This window comes from Melospiza melodia, chromosome 6 (assembly GCF_035770615.1).
Source record: "Melospiza melodia melodia isolate bMelMel2 chromosome 6, bMelMel2.pri, whole genome shotgun sequence".
Taxonomy (NCBI): domain Eukaryota; kingdom Metazoa; phylum Chordata; class Aves; order Passeriformes; family Passerellidae; genus Melospiza; species Melospiza melodia.
Genome location: NC_086199.1, coordinates 22,517,096 through 22,532,607, shown reverse-complemented (window position 1 = coordinate 22,532,607; position 15,512 = coordinate 22,517,096). Strand labels below are relative to the sequence as shown.

The window sequence follows — 15,512 nt, the reverse complement described above, 5'->3', positions numbered from 1 at the left end:
GGAGCGCCCGGGAGGCGGCGCGGCGGGGGCGCCCCGGCGGCAGGCCCGCCCCGCGCGGTGCCCGCCGTCACTGCCGCGGGCGCTCGGGCCGCCGGCGCCTCCCCCGCCGCGGCGGCGGCCTGATGCGGCACCCGGCACCGCCCCGCCCGGCTTTTTCTCCCCTTCTCGCGGCGAGCCCTCCGCTCTGATATCTCCGGGGGCGAGGCGGGGGCGGTGACGCCCCGTGCCCGGAGCGCCGGCCATGCGGGGCGCGGCCCCCGGCGGCCCGGCGGCGGGCGGCAGGCGCTGAGTGCGGGCGCGGCGATGCCGATGCCGGGGGACGAGGGGGCCGCGGCGGCCAGGCAGCCCCCGTCCGGCGAGGCGGCGGCACCGCGGGACGAGGAGCAGCAGGAGGAAGAAGGCGAGGAGGATCTTCGCGACGGCGGCGTCCCCTTCTTCGTCAACCGCGGCGGGCTGCCCGTGGATGAGCCCACCTGGGAGCGGATGTGGCGGCATGTGGGCAGGATCCACCCCGAGGGGGAGCGGGTGGCGCAGAGGATCCGGGGCGCCGCCGACCTGCCCAAGGTGAGACCCCCCCACCCCACCCCGGGGCTGCTGCGGCGCGGGGTCCCAGCGGAAGCGCCCGGAGCGGACCGTCCCCGCCGGGCGGACGGAGGGAAGGGGGAAACGGCGGCATCCCGCTGGGAGGCCGGGAGCCCCGGCTCGGGAGCGGGCCCCGGGAAAAACGGGCCCCGGGACTGCTCTTGCTGGAAGCAAAGCCACACTTTAACTTGGAGTGCGAGAGGGCATCTGCGGGGCTCTGCCCTGTCTGGTGCGCCAGCAGCACCCTCTTCTTCTGCGGCCTTGCTGGAAAACGGACTTCAGGTAGCTAATGTGTGAGCAGCCTGCAGGGCAAAGGCGGGGAATGGGCAGTGGCTAAAGAGAAAGACTGAATAAATGATGAAAAGATGAGGAGAGTTAAATTTAGAAGAGCCCAAATACCGGAGGTGGGGGATTGAGACAGATGGAGGTGAGACTTTGCACATGAAGAAATCTGCTTTGGGTACAGTTTCCCACACCAAAAGGCATTCTGGAACAGAACTGTGTCTGTCAGAAAGGACTTTTGATGCCAAGCGTTTTAAGAGGAGTTAGCAAACGCTTGCAGAGCTTATTGTTGGTATAGGGTCAGGTATGATTTCCAAGCATGCTCCTGGCCTTGTTGCAGAGAACTCTATGAAAAGAGGAACCACTGACCATTTCACTGAGCCTTGTGCCATACTGAAACATTTCAGTGTGAATTCTTGTGATTGTTGCTATCTGTATTGCATCTCAGCTGGAGAAAAATCTCTCCCTTTTATTGGCATACTGTGAACAAAAGACACTGCAAACATTTCGTGTGTCACTCCATTGGCGGGTTATAAGAGTATTCCCATCACTCTAATAGGGGAAATTCAGATACAGAAAGATGATGCTTTTTAATCTCAGGCCTTTTTAGCAAGGACTTTCCTCCTTGGGAAGGTAATTTGAAGTATGGAAGAGCATGCTATTATATACTACACAGACAATCCATACTGCTTTCCATGAAGAATTCTGGAGAAGCATGTGATGCAACATCCTTTGTGCAGTAAAGAGTCAGAGGCATCAGTGGCAGCAGCTGGAACAAATCCTGAGTCCTGATTACAGTCCCTATTCTAACTCCATTAGACTTTTCCTTCCTTTTCAGATTTCCTTCCTTTCCTGTGACTTTGTCCTGAGCCTAGGTGAAGGCTGAAAACATGTTTCAGATCAGTCAGAATACACACTACCTAATTTCCTAACCATAAGGATTGATTTGGTCAAAAATGGTGAAGGAAATGGAAGAAAGAAGGTGACAAACAAGACTCCAGTGAATGATGGGTGGGGAAATACAGTGTTCAGTCCCTTGTTTTGGTCTTATGTGAAGAAGTTCCCCTGTTCTCACTTTAGAGTCTTCATCCATGAGGGTTACAGTTAGGGGACACCAATGGTCTGAGGTCTTGCGGTAAAAGGCAAATTTGGGCTGTTTTGTTTTGAGGATTGTTGGGTTTTGGGTTGTTGAGGGGTTTTTTGCATCTGCTAGCACCCCTGGGAAATGGATCTGTAAACTGTATTCAGCACTCTGCCACCTGAGATGCCATTCTCAAGCTCACTCGGCACATACAGCTGGGAGGATACTGGAATTCAGGAAACCACTAGGATGGATGAGCTCTGTTTCCTTAGCTCCTTCTCCCCTGCAGGGATGTGTTTTTTTCTTTGAGGGGTGCTTATGGCTACTTGTCTCCGTGCCATCAAGTTTCTTTGAAAGGCTGGTACAACAGATGAGAATCAGGGCAGTAAGTGTACTCTGAAAGGCTAGCTCCTTTGAAAAGCCAGGTTCTCTCCATGTGCTGGAGGGTGAATAGTCCTTTTTAAGTGCTGGGAATGGCACAGTGACTTACCTACTCCAAAATTTTGGCCATGGATCGTAGCCAGCATTGGTTGTTGGGGGAAACAGCTCTCAAAAAAGCTGTCAATAAACTAAAATACTACCAAACGATAACTGGAGGAGGCTGTGATTAGACACATGTTTACAGATCAGCTTCAGGGGCTGTGTCTCTCACTGGAGTCTGAGAGCTCCTCTAGTCTCTATCTCCTTCCAATAGACTTGGGGTCAATGCCACTCTCCTGTAGGTTGTGTTCTTTCCAGCAACAGGGTGGGGTATTGCCTTGCTTCAAGCTGCTGGAACCATCTAATAGGTCCAAGCTGGAAGTACAAAGTGATGTGTGCTTGGCTCATAAAGAAATCATGGATTTTAAATGAGATGGTTATGAGGGCAAAGACAGGAAGAGTTGCATCTAATGGATTCAGAACAAGAGAGCCAGAAAAAATAATCTGTTTTTTTCAGTCAGGCTCTCAACCAAGGCTGATACTGCTCCTGTGTTATTTGCAGAAGGAAGAGTAGGGAGGAGCTTGGATACACATGAGTACCATAAAAGAAACTGTTTCTAAACTAGGCTGGCCAGAAGAGCACCTCTGTGATACCGATAAGGGGGGAGCTTTGCCTGAGCCTCGCTCCCATGTGCCTTTCCTCACATACAGCACGGCACACTTGCATATGAAAATCTTGGTTGTTCTTTGGATCCCCTTTCTAAAAGCAGAGTGCTAGTCCCATGCATATAGACAGCCTGCCAGGGTGCATGAATCTAGGAGTGGGGTGATGCATCTACTCCACACAAGTGATGAGGGATCAAGGGTGTGTTCATTTGGTCTGCTAAGCCTGGCAGAGGTTATATACTTTGGGAAATCTGGGCTCTCTTCAGCTTTCATAATAGCTAAAGGGAAGTCAAAACAGATCTGATTGCCTATTTTTTTCTGTTATAAATAAATTCTCTCTGCTTTCTGAAGGACTGTGAAAGCTAACTAATATTTATAGCTCTTTGGAGATATGCCCTGGATGATGCTGGGGAAGAAAAAAGTATAAGGATCTCTTTTCCTGTCAGTGTGGAATTGAGGGATGGAGAACTTATTCCTCTACTTCTGCTTCTATTGTCCTTTTAAAATGCTATAGACCTGATGCAAAAAGAAACTGTAGCCCAGTCTGGGCTGCAGGCCCAGATCTGAGAGAGAGCACAGTGTACTTTCATCAGTTTAATTACTTGAGGTGCAGGAGGCTCTTCCACATTAACTAGTCCCCTGCTGAACTGATTGCCATGATGCTGTCTCAGTGTTGTGCAGTCCTTTGAGGAAAAAGAGATCGGGGGGTCTGTACTAGTAAAGGGAGGAGGAACTACCCAGAATCATTAGTCTCTGCTGTCAACATGCACTTAATGTCTGTCTCCACTGAGAAGCATTAAAGTCTCCATGCTGAAGAAAAAAAAGCAAAATTAAATAGTCAGCCTGCCCTGATTGTTACCTCTTTCGTTGTTTCTGCCTGGAAATTATTTCCTATGACTCAGTGTGTCAGCTCACAGCATCCAAACTGACTCAGCTCATGCACTACCAGAGATGGCTCCATTCCTGTGCCACTCTCTGGAGCCTTCCCTGCTCCTGCTGCAGCTGAACAAACCCAGTTTCACATCTGCTCCCACCGTGCCTGTGCTGCCCCCTGTGAGTGAGGCAGCCGGTGCCTCTGTGATGTGAGAGGCAGCACCTCAAGGTTTAGAGGTCCCTGGTCCTTGTACCATGGGGGAGCACAAGCAGAGTGCAACCATGTGGCCAGCCAGGAAAGGGAACAGATCTGGCTGAAAACTACCCATGCTTGCTGGCTCAGCTTTCAGCTGCTCCAGGTGCCTGACCTGGTTCACCGGTCACTTGTACCAACACACAGGAAAGAGGAAAGAGGTGTATGGAAATGAGTGACCACAGAAATACATGTGAAGGGTGCACTAAGCAGTACCACTGGCTATGAAACCATGTCCAGCAGAGGCAGTTGTGCACAGCAGAGTGGAAGGCTCAAAGGAAGAACTAGCTCTGACTCACTCTTTCATAGCTGTGGATAGGCCAGCTCTGGGGGAAGTCTGAGGAGGAACTGAAATGTTAAACTGAGAAAAGATGCAGTCTGATATTAGCAAGGTGCATACAAGGCATGAGCTATCTTTCAGAGAGAAAATATTGGGCTGTTTCTCCAAGCCTATCAGTCATCCCAAACTTGTGTCTTCTTTTTATTTGTCCTGTGGAACAGGTCCCTTCTCTTTCCTTAGAAAGGCTGTGTTCTGGGAATGAGATTTTCTCAGCTGCTGACAAGACTATGGTTATCCCGTGCAGAGCAAATGGTGAAAATGGTGAGGAAAATCTGACTGGACCCATAAGGCTGAGGCCTCAGAATGGGACAGCAGTCTGAAAGGTGAACATCCAGAAGTCATTCTCTGACCATGTAATTCAAAACACCAGACACTGCAGGGCAGGGAGTCATGCTGTCAAGCCTGTGTCCTAGTCAGTGCCAACTCATCTGAATTGCCAGGAAGCAGTGAAGGACCTTTCTACCCTTGCTTGCAGCACTGTTCCACCCTCTGGTGATATTGGAAAACTCATTGTCCGTTTTTGCCACTTGCTTTTATTTTTGTTTTGTGCCTTTCAATAATCAAATGAGGCCATGCTCCCTCAGATAATTGCTTTCCTGTCTTGTATGCTGCCTTGTCAGTTAATTCTATCTATTTTGTCCAATGTAACATTGCATAAATGCAAGACCTTTTCACATAGTTTCTCTTGCAGCTCTGTGGTGATGCCTCATTCTGAATCCCTTCCCGGTTTCCATTGTGGAAATAGAGAAATGTTTCTTGTGTGGTCACTTTGGGCAGCAAAAAGGGTCTGGTTTCAGAGGAACATGCTCCCTATAGCTATGTGCCACTGAGTTCAGCAAGAAGCTGGAGAGGTTTGGAAGAAGCGATCTATGTTCTGCTCCTCATTTCAGATTCCCATACCAAGTGTGCCTGTGTTCCAGCCGTCCACCCCCATCCCTGAGCGCCTGGAAGCCGTGCAGCGCTACATCAGGGAGCTTCAGTATCCTTTGCTGTCACCTTGCTCACTGGTGTGATAACCCAGAAGAAAGAGCAAGAGGACTTTCTTTCCCGGTGACAAACAGAAAAGCTCCTGTTGTAGCTGGAGGAGAACTGAAACTTGTTCCCTGAAAACAGGAAGCTGGACTTGGGATAATGTTTTCTTTTGCTGCTCCATTTCTTTTCTTTTTTTGCCCAAGTTACCTTCTGGTTCTGTTCACTGCATGTAACAAATGAGCATGTTGTCAAAGGCCTTTCCCCACTACCCACTCTTCCAGGTCAGTGGCTTTACAGTGGTATTTCATTAAAAACACACATATCTGAGATCCTGACAGCCAAGTGTCAGATGTACTGCAAACTGCATCACCTCATTGTTAAGATGTGGGTGAGTTGTGGTGATGGGCAAACCTTCTCAGGTCATCCTACTCAATCACTCTTCTCTGTCTAAACAACACTCAGCCACCCTGATTTTATGCATCTGTGATATGTTGCCCCTTTATATGCAGAGCTGCCTGTGTGGCTGTGTTCTGGGAATGAGATTTCTCCATTCCTGTTGTGCTGGAGAGCAGGTATATGCCATGCAAACACAGTCTAATCTCACTGATGAGATACAGATCTATCTCTGGCTTCAGCCCTAATTCAAGGTAAGAAGGCTGACCTTTTGGCATCTCTCACCATCCAGGGTGGTTGTGCTCTGGATTGGATCACAGTCAGTCTTAGAATAAGGTACCATGAATGTTTCATTGCTCCATGTATTATGTGCAGATTGGAGCAGGAAGAGATTTATCAAACTGTTCTGCCCTGGTAACTGGAAAGCTAAGCAGAGCATGTGCTGTCAGCATAAACCTTTGGGAATTGGAGTGGAAACCCATGTGTGGGTATGAGGAAGAGAAAAATTGACAAGGAAATACAGTGGAAATAAAGAGGATGTGTAAGTGGGGGAAATGTAGAAAAGTGAGGTAGGGATTTTCTTGTGTGCTGCTACATTTGTGGGATCATGACTCTTCTGTGAGAATAGTAAATAACATGAACATCTTTCAGACAAGTTTTCTTCAAACTCTACTTTCCGAGCTGCCAAGTCCTTAACTTCTTGCTTCCAGGTACAATCACACTGGGACACAATTCTTTGAGATTAAGAAGAGCAGACCTCTGACTGGGTAAGTGCTGGCAGCCTCTAGAGCAATTAATCCTTTCTTTGTTGTTGGAGCCCTGCTATACACACTGCTTTTTCTCCATCCCCTGCCCAAGGTCTAGTGGCACTTAGGGCTTTCATTACTGCAGCTGCATCCTGCTTAGGGTAACTTTATTGTCTGTTGCCTGGGGCATAGCTGTGTCTGGTCTTCCTCAAGAGTAGAGTTTTTTGTCATGAATCAGTAAATCGAGTAGGCCAAAAATAATGTGTTGCAAAAATGTGCATATTCTGCCTGCTTCTAATTGGAATGTAACTATATGAACTTCTGGGGGATTCTGAAATTAGGTCCTGCTCTACAAAAACTTTGTTAAAGCCAAGTATCTTTACAGGTCTGATTTCACAGCTCCTGTGAGTGCTTTTGCAGAATCTAGGCTCACTAAGCTTTTGGTGACTCATACTTGGAATGAGAAAGGGTATTCTCCTCGTTGAAGATTTTGGGAACTGCTGTGCCCCAGAAGTTCCTGGCAATAAGCACCTGATGTTCATCGACTCTCTTGAAGAGCATATGGAGAATCTCCCAAGACTGACTTACTATTGGTCTAGTCCATAGATTTATGTGGGTTTAAATGCCTTGTTTTGTAATCAGTACCATGTCTCCTCCATGGTACTCACTGAATGGAGACTAGGGTTAATGCCAGAGAAGAAGGCCTTATTGTCCTTGAGCCTTGTGTGGCAAACACTTTGAGGGTTTTACTTGTGGAGACATTGGTGCTGTGGTCTCCCTGAGAACCCAGGTTGGCCAGTAAGTAGTTTTGCTGCAACTCACTGAAGTGAATTCCTTGGAAGTAACAACAGCATGTGGCAGAGACCTGGTTTGGATTCAGTATCTTCTTAAAGAAGATACTTTGTTCTGTTCCCTATCCTCTGTGGACCACCCTCTCTCCTGGAAACCTACCTATAGTACAAATGGGCTGAACTGGCCACAGTGCATAGCACAAGCCCTAACTGTCCTCATCTTTCCCTTGTCCTACTCTGCAGGCTGATGGACCTGGCCAAAGAAATGACCAAAGAGGCCCTGCCAATAAAATGCCTGGAAGCTGTGATCCTGGGAATGTATCCTTTCCTCTTGGAGTTGTGCATGTCTGCCCATCCTTGTGTTTTTGCCTCTGCTCTCTTGCTTGTGATGCTTTGAGGATGGTGATAGTATTGTCACCAAGCCTCACATTCCTTTTTTTTTTTTCCTCCCCAGTTCTCCCACAAAAGACCACCAATGAAATCCAAAACCAAGCAATTCTCTAAAGTATCAGAACAACTTTGGAGTTGCTCCTCCTTCACCAAGAAGGGTGGTGCTGCTCTGGTCAGCCATATAAGATTATAAAAGACAAAAGAGGATCTAAAGAGGAGCAAAAACACTAGCTAGAGATAGGTCAGGAAATCCTTTGTGGATAGCATCGTTCCCTTACTGCCTGTGTGTGTTCTGCATTAAAATAACTTATGGATCCTCCCCAACTTCTAATTATGGTGTATGTCACTTACTAGCTTAGGCAATACCTTTATTAGATCTAGATGTGTATTATCTTTAAGTACACATCTTTCCTAGCTATCTTCCAGATTTAGTTTGTGGTACTTGGGCTGTAGGTTCTTCATGTACCTGGAGGGGCAGAGATGGTGAGAGAATGGTTCAAAAGTAGAGGTTGGTGAGTTTTTATCCTGAAGGTGTATGAAACAGTAGCTAGTGAAACAGATTAAAACACACTGAGGAATAATGCTGCAGTGTTAACAGTTTGGGAGCTAGGGAATACAGTACGCTTAAGGTGCTAGCATTGCAACTTCTGCATCAAAATTAACTTCTCTTTGTTGACTGTCTCCTTGAAGAGGCCAAGTCTGTTTTCTCCATAACCCAGATGAAAGTAGGGCAGCTTGCAATGAGCTGGGCTCTTGACCTGGAGAACACATCCTGTCTATGTGATGCCTGAATCAATGGGGAATCTGCTAAGCAGGCTGGGAGGGTCTGGAGCAGGTAGGACGTGTCTTGTCAGGAAACTGTTACCACCAGTTATTTCCTGAATAATGGCTGCTGTCAGTTACCTCACCAACAACATGACCACACTGGACCGTTTCCCCATCAGCTTCAAAACCCACTTCTCAGGGAACTACTTCCGACACATCGTGCTGGGGGTGAACTTTGGCGGCCGCTATGGGGCACTGGGCATCAGCCGCCGCGAGGAGCTGATGTACAAAGCACCTGTCTTCCGCACACTGAGCGAACTCATCTTTGACTTCGAGGAGGCCTATCGCCGCTGCTGGCACACGCTGAAAAAGGTGAAGCTGGGCCACTGCGTGTCCCATGACCCACACAGTGTGGAGCAGATTGAGTGGAAGCGCTCCATCCTGGATCTGGACAAGCTAACACGGGAAGACTTTCGCAAAGAGCTCGAGAGACATGCCCGTGACATGAGGCTGAAGGTAAGCAGCAAGGATGGAGTAACTCACTGCTACATCCACTGCCTTGCCTGGCTGCTTGGTGTACTGGGGGAATGCAGTGACAGAAAACTTTCTACTTCTAGATGTGTGGAGTAGAAAGTGAATTGGAGGCTGGGGCCTCTTTCTTACTGAACACCACCAACTTTATACAGGCTGGTCCCCTAACGGATGCTTGTGCAGTGCTGCACTTGTGATTAGGTTGGACTGTATACAGTCCTTGGAGCCATAGCTGTCACTGTAACTTGTTTTTTCTGGCTTTTGCATTTTTGATGCACTTGCCTTGCCTTTTTGTCTTTTTTTTTTTTTTTTTTGCACATATAATAAATCATGGTTAGGTTTTGTTATTACTCACATTAAGAGCTCACACAGCTCTTAATTTTATTTTTCTGGCAGATTGGGAAAGGAACTGGACCGCCATCTCCCACCAAGGACAGAAAGAAAGATGTCTCCTCCCCACAAAGAGGTCAGGCCAGCCCCCATCGGCGAAACAGCCGTGGGGACCGACGGTGAGTGAGGCTGCTGGGCAGGAGACCTATCTAGACCATCTAGTTTTACTCAGACTCCACCTTGCCATTTGGTTTTGGATCCTTCTGATGTCCTACTGGGTTTCTTTAGAACAGTGGATATTTCTCTGACCTGCAGTAGCATTCTTCCCTAGTCAGTACCATTGTGAGTTTATCATTGCTTAGGGGTTTGAGGGGACAGCTGGGGTTTTTTGCTTGCTTGTTTTGGCAGGGAGGAGGAGGCAGCTCTAACAGACAGTGATGCTGGTAGCTGACTTTTAACCTTATGCATGGGTCTGAGCTCTGGTGTCTCACAGACCTGTGCCTCAAGAGATTCCAAAAATTATTCTGCTGTCAACAAGATTGTTTTCCTGATAATAACCTGGGGTTCCAGAGTGGACCTCCTACTTCCTAACTTGCATTCTGTTCTGTTGAGATCATTGGGAGAATTACTGGAGGCTGCAGAATAATCCTGTCCTCAGTAGTGCAGGATCAGTATGAAGCTCTGTACCTTTTCCTGTGCTGCCATCTCTATGTGCAGCATCACCTGACAGAAAACAGTTTCTGAAGAGCTGTTACCTTCTTTGCTCACAGGCCATCTGGTGAGAAGAAGCCTGCCGATCCCAAAGCCATGCCAGACCTCAATGGGTACCAGATCCGGGTATGAAGAGAGCTGTGCCTTGTGTGCCTGCCTCCATGGACTTCTTGCTGGCCACAGTTGGGACCTGGATCCACCTGCAGTGATTCTGACAAATGGAACAGGGGAGTGGGAGCAAAAGAGACTGCTGATTTTCCCAGGTGCTTACTAGTGGGCCAGTCCCAGAGCTGGATCCCATGGGTCCCAGAGGATTCGCCTGCCTGTTTCTGGGAGAGGTGACCATCTTAATTCACTTAAGTATTTTTAAAAAAAAATGGAAAAAAGAAAAAAATATGTACATTAGCGGGAGTTCACTTCAGGAAGAATATTAAGTGAGTGGGGTCAGTGGACTTGCTATCTTTACCTTGACAGCAAGTAGATGGAGCATCTTGTCAACAGTACTTCTTCCCTGTGTGCAGTTTTCAACCCCTGCAAGGCCTGCAGGGCTGAGGGAGAAGTGATGCTGGAATGGGATGGCCCCTGAATCTTGTACAAAAACTCCTGGTTTTGTCATTATGAACACTTTGTTTATCATTGTTCTTGTGAGAGTAGGTCTGAATTTGCTCAGCCTGATTTATTGACCATACAAAGTCTTCTTATCCAGAAAAAACACATCTTGTATGTTTAGTCCTGCCTATTTCAAAGTATTTCATTGTCTCTGAGGGGGTAGACAGTGGAATGCTAGTGAACTGTTGCTGTAGGCCCTTTGGTGGTTGAGTGGATCAGGATATGCCTATATCACTGCTACATGAAAACAGGCATAGAGAGCTCAATTGTTCTAGCAATGGAGATGGGGCAAGTGGGGGCTGGTGGAGAACCTGAACTTCACATCATCTGTTTATCAGCCTTCTCTCTACTAACTTCTGGTGGCTGCTACTCAGAAAGCTTGTGGCAGGCACTTCAGTCACTGAGGTACGAGTTTTAAGAGTAAAAAGTTAAAGAAGGATGTAATAATGTGAACAGGTTTTACAACCATTTTTTCCTTTCCACAAGGCTCTTGCTCCTTCCTCCCTGTTGTGTTAGTGCCAGAGTTGCATACACCTGTTTGGGAGAAGGTCTACTCAAGGAAATTGCAGCTGCTTTCCTGACAGCTCAGCTTGGAGCCTCCTGAAAGCAGTTTCCCACCCCAGTGCCAGAGCTGTGCTTGTGTTCCGGCTCTTTGGAAAGCTGCAGTATCTAATAGCACCACTTATACTAACCTTTCCCAAAGGGCTGGGCTGGGCCTTTCTGCCACTTGTGGCCTTTACTTCCTATGCTTCTTTTGGGGGAGTGTTGTACTACTGATTCAGCAGTGTAATGCTTGTCAGAAATCTGGAGTATTGTCAGGATCTCTCTGTCTGAGGCCTAGGCCATGGGAACAGTGGGATTTCCAGAAGTCAGAACAGCATGGTCTTAAAGTGATTTGGATGCATGGATCTGGGGGATGCATAAACTGAGCTTGGGAGTGGGAGTATCCTGGAGAGAAACAGTCTTGTTTTATCACAGCACTGACAAGGAGCTACACTTTCTGAAATACCACATATTTAATTTTGTTAGAACTGAGCTTATTCTTTCCTTTTTGATTTGTTAGAAACATGATGGAGCTTAGCTCTACTAGTTTTTTTGTTACAGTATTCCTGTGCCACATCCTCATAATAAGTAGAGCTATTTTGGTGGCAGAGAATGGGTTCTTAACCCCAAACAAATCAGCTCTTCTGCCTAGTTAAAGCAGTTAATCCTCGAAGCACCACCCACAAGCGATTTAACTCAGACCTTACAGGTTCCTAATTGCCCATCCTTAACTGTGACGTAACTTGCAAGACGTATCCATACCACTGCAGTCAGTCCTTCCAATCTCCCTTTGTAGTCTGTACTTTTCTGCTGTGCTGTACAACCAAGAGGAAAATCTGTAAGAAGGTGGCAGAACTTGCTGCTGAGCCAAGAGAAGGTTAATCCAGAAGAGGATGCCAGTTTCCACACTACAGTGCAACACCTGTCCACTCCCTTATAGTCCAGCTACATGCAACAACTGAAGTTAACTACAGCAGGAGCCAAGCACCCATTTGAACGTGTCCTCTGGTCATTTTTGTGTGGCTGTAAATTAACATGTTTGGTGTCTGGATGCTAACCATGATGCAGCCTTTACAGCTAACATCATTGTTAGCATCCAGACACTAAATATGTCAAAAGCTACCTGTAAATAATGTGGGCCACTTGGAAGCCACAAACTGCCTTTGCATAATGTTTACTATGCAGCCGACTGAAAGTTCAGATGCCACTGTGAATCATATGATAAATACAAGCAGCAGTCAGCAAGGGGAAACTGACTGTCAGGTTTTATTATAAAGTGGATGAAATCCAGAATTTAAAGACAATTATAAAAGATGCCTAGAATGCATCTTAACTATGACTTTGTTTCTTCAATCGGTTAGTTAATTCAGAGTAACTGGAGAGCTGTTGAGAGTAATTAGTTGTTTAATACAGAGAACATTGAGCTTTTTTAGACAGAAAGGGGAAATGTGGGGGTGAGAGGAAGACTGCAACAGATGAGACAAGTGAGGGGTCAGCTGCAAGTTAATGATGCTTTCTTGAGAGCAGGGCAACAGGGGTGTTCAGCAGCATTAGATCACCAAGGCAGAATGGCTTAAAACAAAATGCTTTGTTTGACTTTGTAATTAAGAGCTTTCCTGCAGGATGTAACTGAGGCCAATAGCTTAGAAAAAGCTATTAGCTTAGAAAAAGCAAAGGAAATGGATGTTTAAGATATGAATGACAGGTAGAGTTCAAGGTCTCTTAATCCTCAGCTGCAGCTAGACAAGAACATCCTCTTTCAAGATCTACTTGCACAATTATATATGTTATGAAGTATTTCATTCTTTGCTTGTATCTAATGTTGATTAACTTCTCAAGATGGATACAGGAGCAGACAGGGTTACCATTTCAGGCCTTCTACTGTGTTTCTCTGTGTAGAATTCCTGCTCCTTACTGTTTCTGTATCTCCAGTTCAGGAGATGGTACAAGAAACTGGAAAAGGACCATAGAGTTCTCCTGTTCTTGCTCTTGCTCCCCCCATCTTTGTAACAGGATGAATCACTTCAATAGTGATTGCTTTGCTTCCTTCCTAACAAACAAAACCACATCCTTCCATGACAGAGAGAATTAATGCAATCTAGCTTTATGCTGTAAGAAAGCTGAGGGTACAGTGCAAGACAAAGTTTGGCACTTCGACTTCTTTCCTCCCCCACCTACTTGGTCTGGTTTCTGGTCTGTCTGCCTTTAACCATAAGGAAGAAAGGCTGATGATGAGTCTTTTTCACTTCTGCAGGCTTTAGAGCTACACAGAAGGAATGATAATGTAAGTCATACTCCTTTAGTGCCTGCAGAACAAGGAAGATGGATCTCAAGGAGTCCTGTTAATTTTTTAATGTTAAATATTAATAGGGTCGCTCATGTAGCTCTGTGATCTAAATTTCACTGTTCAGTAGGTTTCACATGGTATCTGTTCTGCAGTACAAGTCCTGTGAACTCTGTGGAAAGGAACTGTGCTTGTACACTAGGAATGGATAGACACTGCCTGCATTGTATGCGAAGCTGAGGTGAGCTTTGAAAGACTTCAACAAATGCTGACCTATTACTGGCAAAACTATTCTAAATGTAATGCAAACCTTGAAATAAGAGCCCCTCTTTATGCTTTTATGTAGACAAGTCCCTTGATACCTGGCCAACTGCAATTTTTTTAATGGACAGATTCGTTAATTGAGCAAAACCTTCTGCTACAGCATCACTCTGATACAAACTTTGTATATTAAAGAGCAGGGTTGGGTGTCCATCAGTCTGTGACATACTTTTTTTTTTTACTGGTAGAAGCTAAAGGAGTCTTTAGGAAATTGGTGTGTGTTAGCAAGTGTTTTAGGTAGGAGTGGAGTGCTTTTTTTCAGTTACTATTTTACCTGTGGGCCAGGGTATGGGTCAGTACTGTTTCCTTGGATCTATCAGAATAAATGAATCCAGAACTGTAGTTGAAACATAGTTTCTGTTCACATAATAGTTGTGTTGCTGTTTTCAAATCTGCTTAACAGGATGAATTTTCTTTTAAGTATTTCAGGTGAAAGCCTTAATCAGGTGCCTGCCCCCTAAGGCAGATTAATGTGTGGTGTGGTGTGGTATAGACTGGAATATGACTGTCCTTAAAATTTCAGAGTTTAAGAAGGCATAAAGAACAGAAGAAAGCTCCTGTTAGCCAAAGGGCAAGAGTCTGGATTAGACTGGCTTGACCTTGCTCCAGTGGCTCTGGCTAGTCACTTCAGGTGGTTGCTTTAGCTACCTGCTTCTTCTGAGTGATGTATTTCAAGTGGTCCTGATGATCAAACTGTAGGTATAGGCAGGGGGTGTCCCAGGTGTATTGTGTGTGCAAGTCTGGCTGAAATTACACCACACATCCCAGTGGCCTTGCACTGTTATCCTGACAACATTTAGACCTGCATTATGGATTTCTAACTTTACTTAACAAAGCAAGTGCTATTCTGGCTTGATGTTTGCTCTCCCAGAGAAAGGTGGAGATGGCCTCTCTACAGCCAAGCTGAACTCCTTAAGGAATTTAATATTTTTGTGTGTCTTCTGAGCAGGTGTTTACTTGTATCACAGCCACTCTCCTTCAGTGGTGCCCTGGCCCTTTCTGCTCCAGAGCAATGCAGTTTAGGCTCAGAAGGCTCCTGAATCCCCCATAATCTCTGCAGAGCAGAGTTTCCCTCCAGGTCAGGGTTGAGATGGTGCTAGTGGGACCAGAGCGGTCCCCTTCCATGCACACCAGTATTCCACTCCAGCACCGACAGGGTGCTGCAAAACCATTTACATCTTTATCACTGGTACAGCTCAGAACTAAGAAATTGAAAGTTTCTTTCTTTAAGAACAGTATCATGTGTGTCTTTTTGTAATTAATCAGTGTGGTTCTGTGTTCTTATGTAGCCAACACAGAATTTTTATTTAGATTTAGGTTTTTACTGCACTTCCCATGGCCTTCATGTTGATACTTCTTCCAGCTTCCTTTGACACTTAGACAATAAAATTCCCTCTGTACTGCTCTCAGCTTGTGCAGAGAAAACAAGTTGTCTGTACTGTCCTTCTTTTTGCTTTAAACCTTCCATTACATGTCAGCAGGAAGTCAAAGCCTTGAGTGATGGTATCAGGCAAATTATGTAAAGATGTCCTTTACTTGGTACACTAGGGGACATGGAAGAATCCTCATCTTCCTTTAATCATCTGAATAGGTGAGTATGTCTGTGCATACAGAGGCAGTTGCCAGAGT

The 15,512-nt window shown here is 46.2% G+C and overlaps 1 protein-coding gene across 1 annotated transcript; it reads left to right on the top strand.

Annotated features, from left to right (window-relative positions):
• Nucleotides 1–303: 303 nt before the first annotated feature.
• VASH1 (vasohibin 1) lies at nt 304–15,311 on the top strand. The gene is made up of 7 exons (XM_063160238.1): nt 304–564; nt 5,388–5,476; nt 6,573–6,629; nt 7,643–7,717; nt 8,689–9,070; nt 9,482–9,594; nt 10,186–15,311. The coding sequence occupies exons 1-7, from the start codon at nt 304–306 to the stop codon at nt 10,256–10,258; spliced, it is 1,050 nt and encodes a 349-aa protein (XP_063016308.1). The 3' UTR covers nt 10,259–15,311.
• Nucleotides 15,312–15,512: the final 201 nt, after the last annotated feature.

Excerpts from the sequence above, each read along its gene's own strand:
- VASH1 (XM_063160238.1), top strand. The coding sequence starts at position 304 with ATGCCGATGCCGGGGGACGAGGGGGCCGCGGCGGCCAGGCAGCCCCCG. Across the intron at positions 7,718-8,688 it reads GAAGCTGTGATCCTGGGAAT|TTACCTCACCAACAACATGA; the intron begins GTATCCTTTCCT and ends GGCTGCTGTCAG. Across the intron at positions 9,071-9,481 it reads CCCGTGACATGAGGCTGAAG|ATTGGGAAAGGAACTGGACC; the intron begins GTAAGCAGCAAG and ends TTTTTCTGGCAG.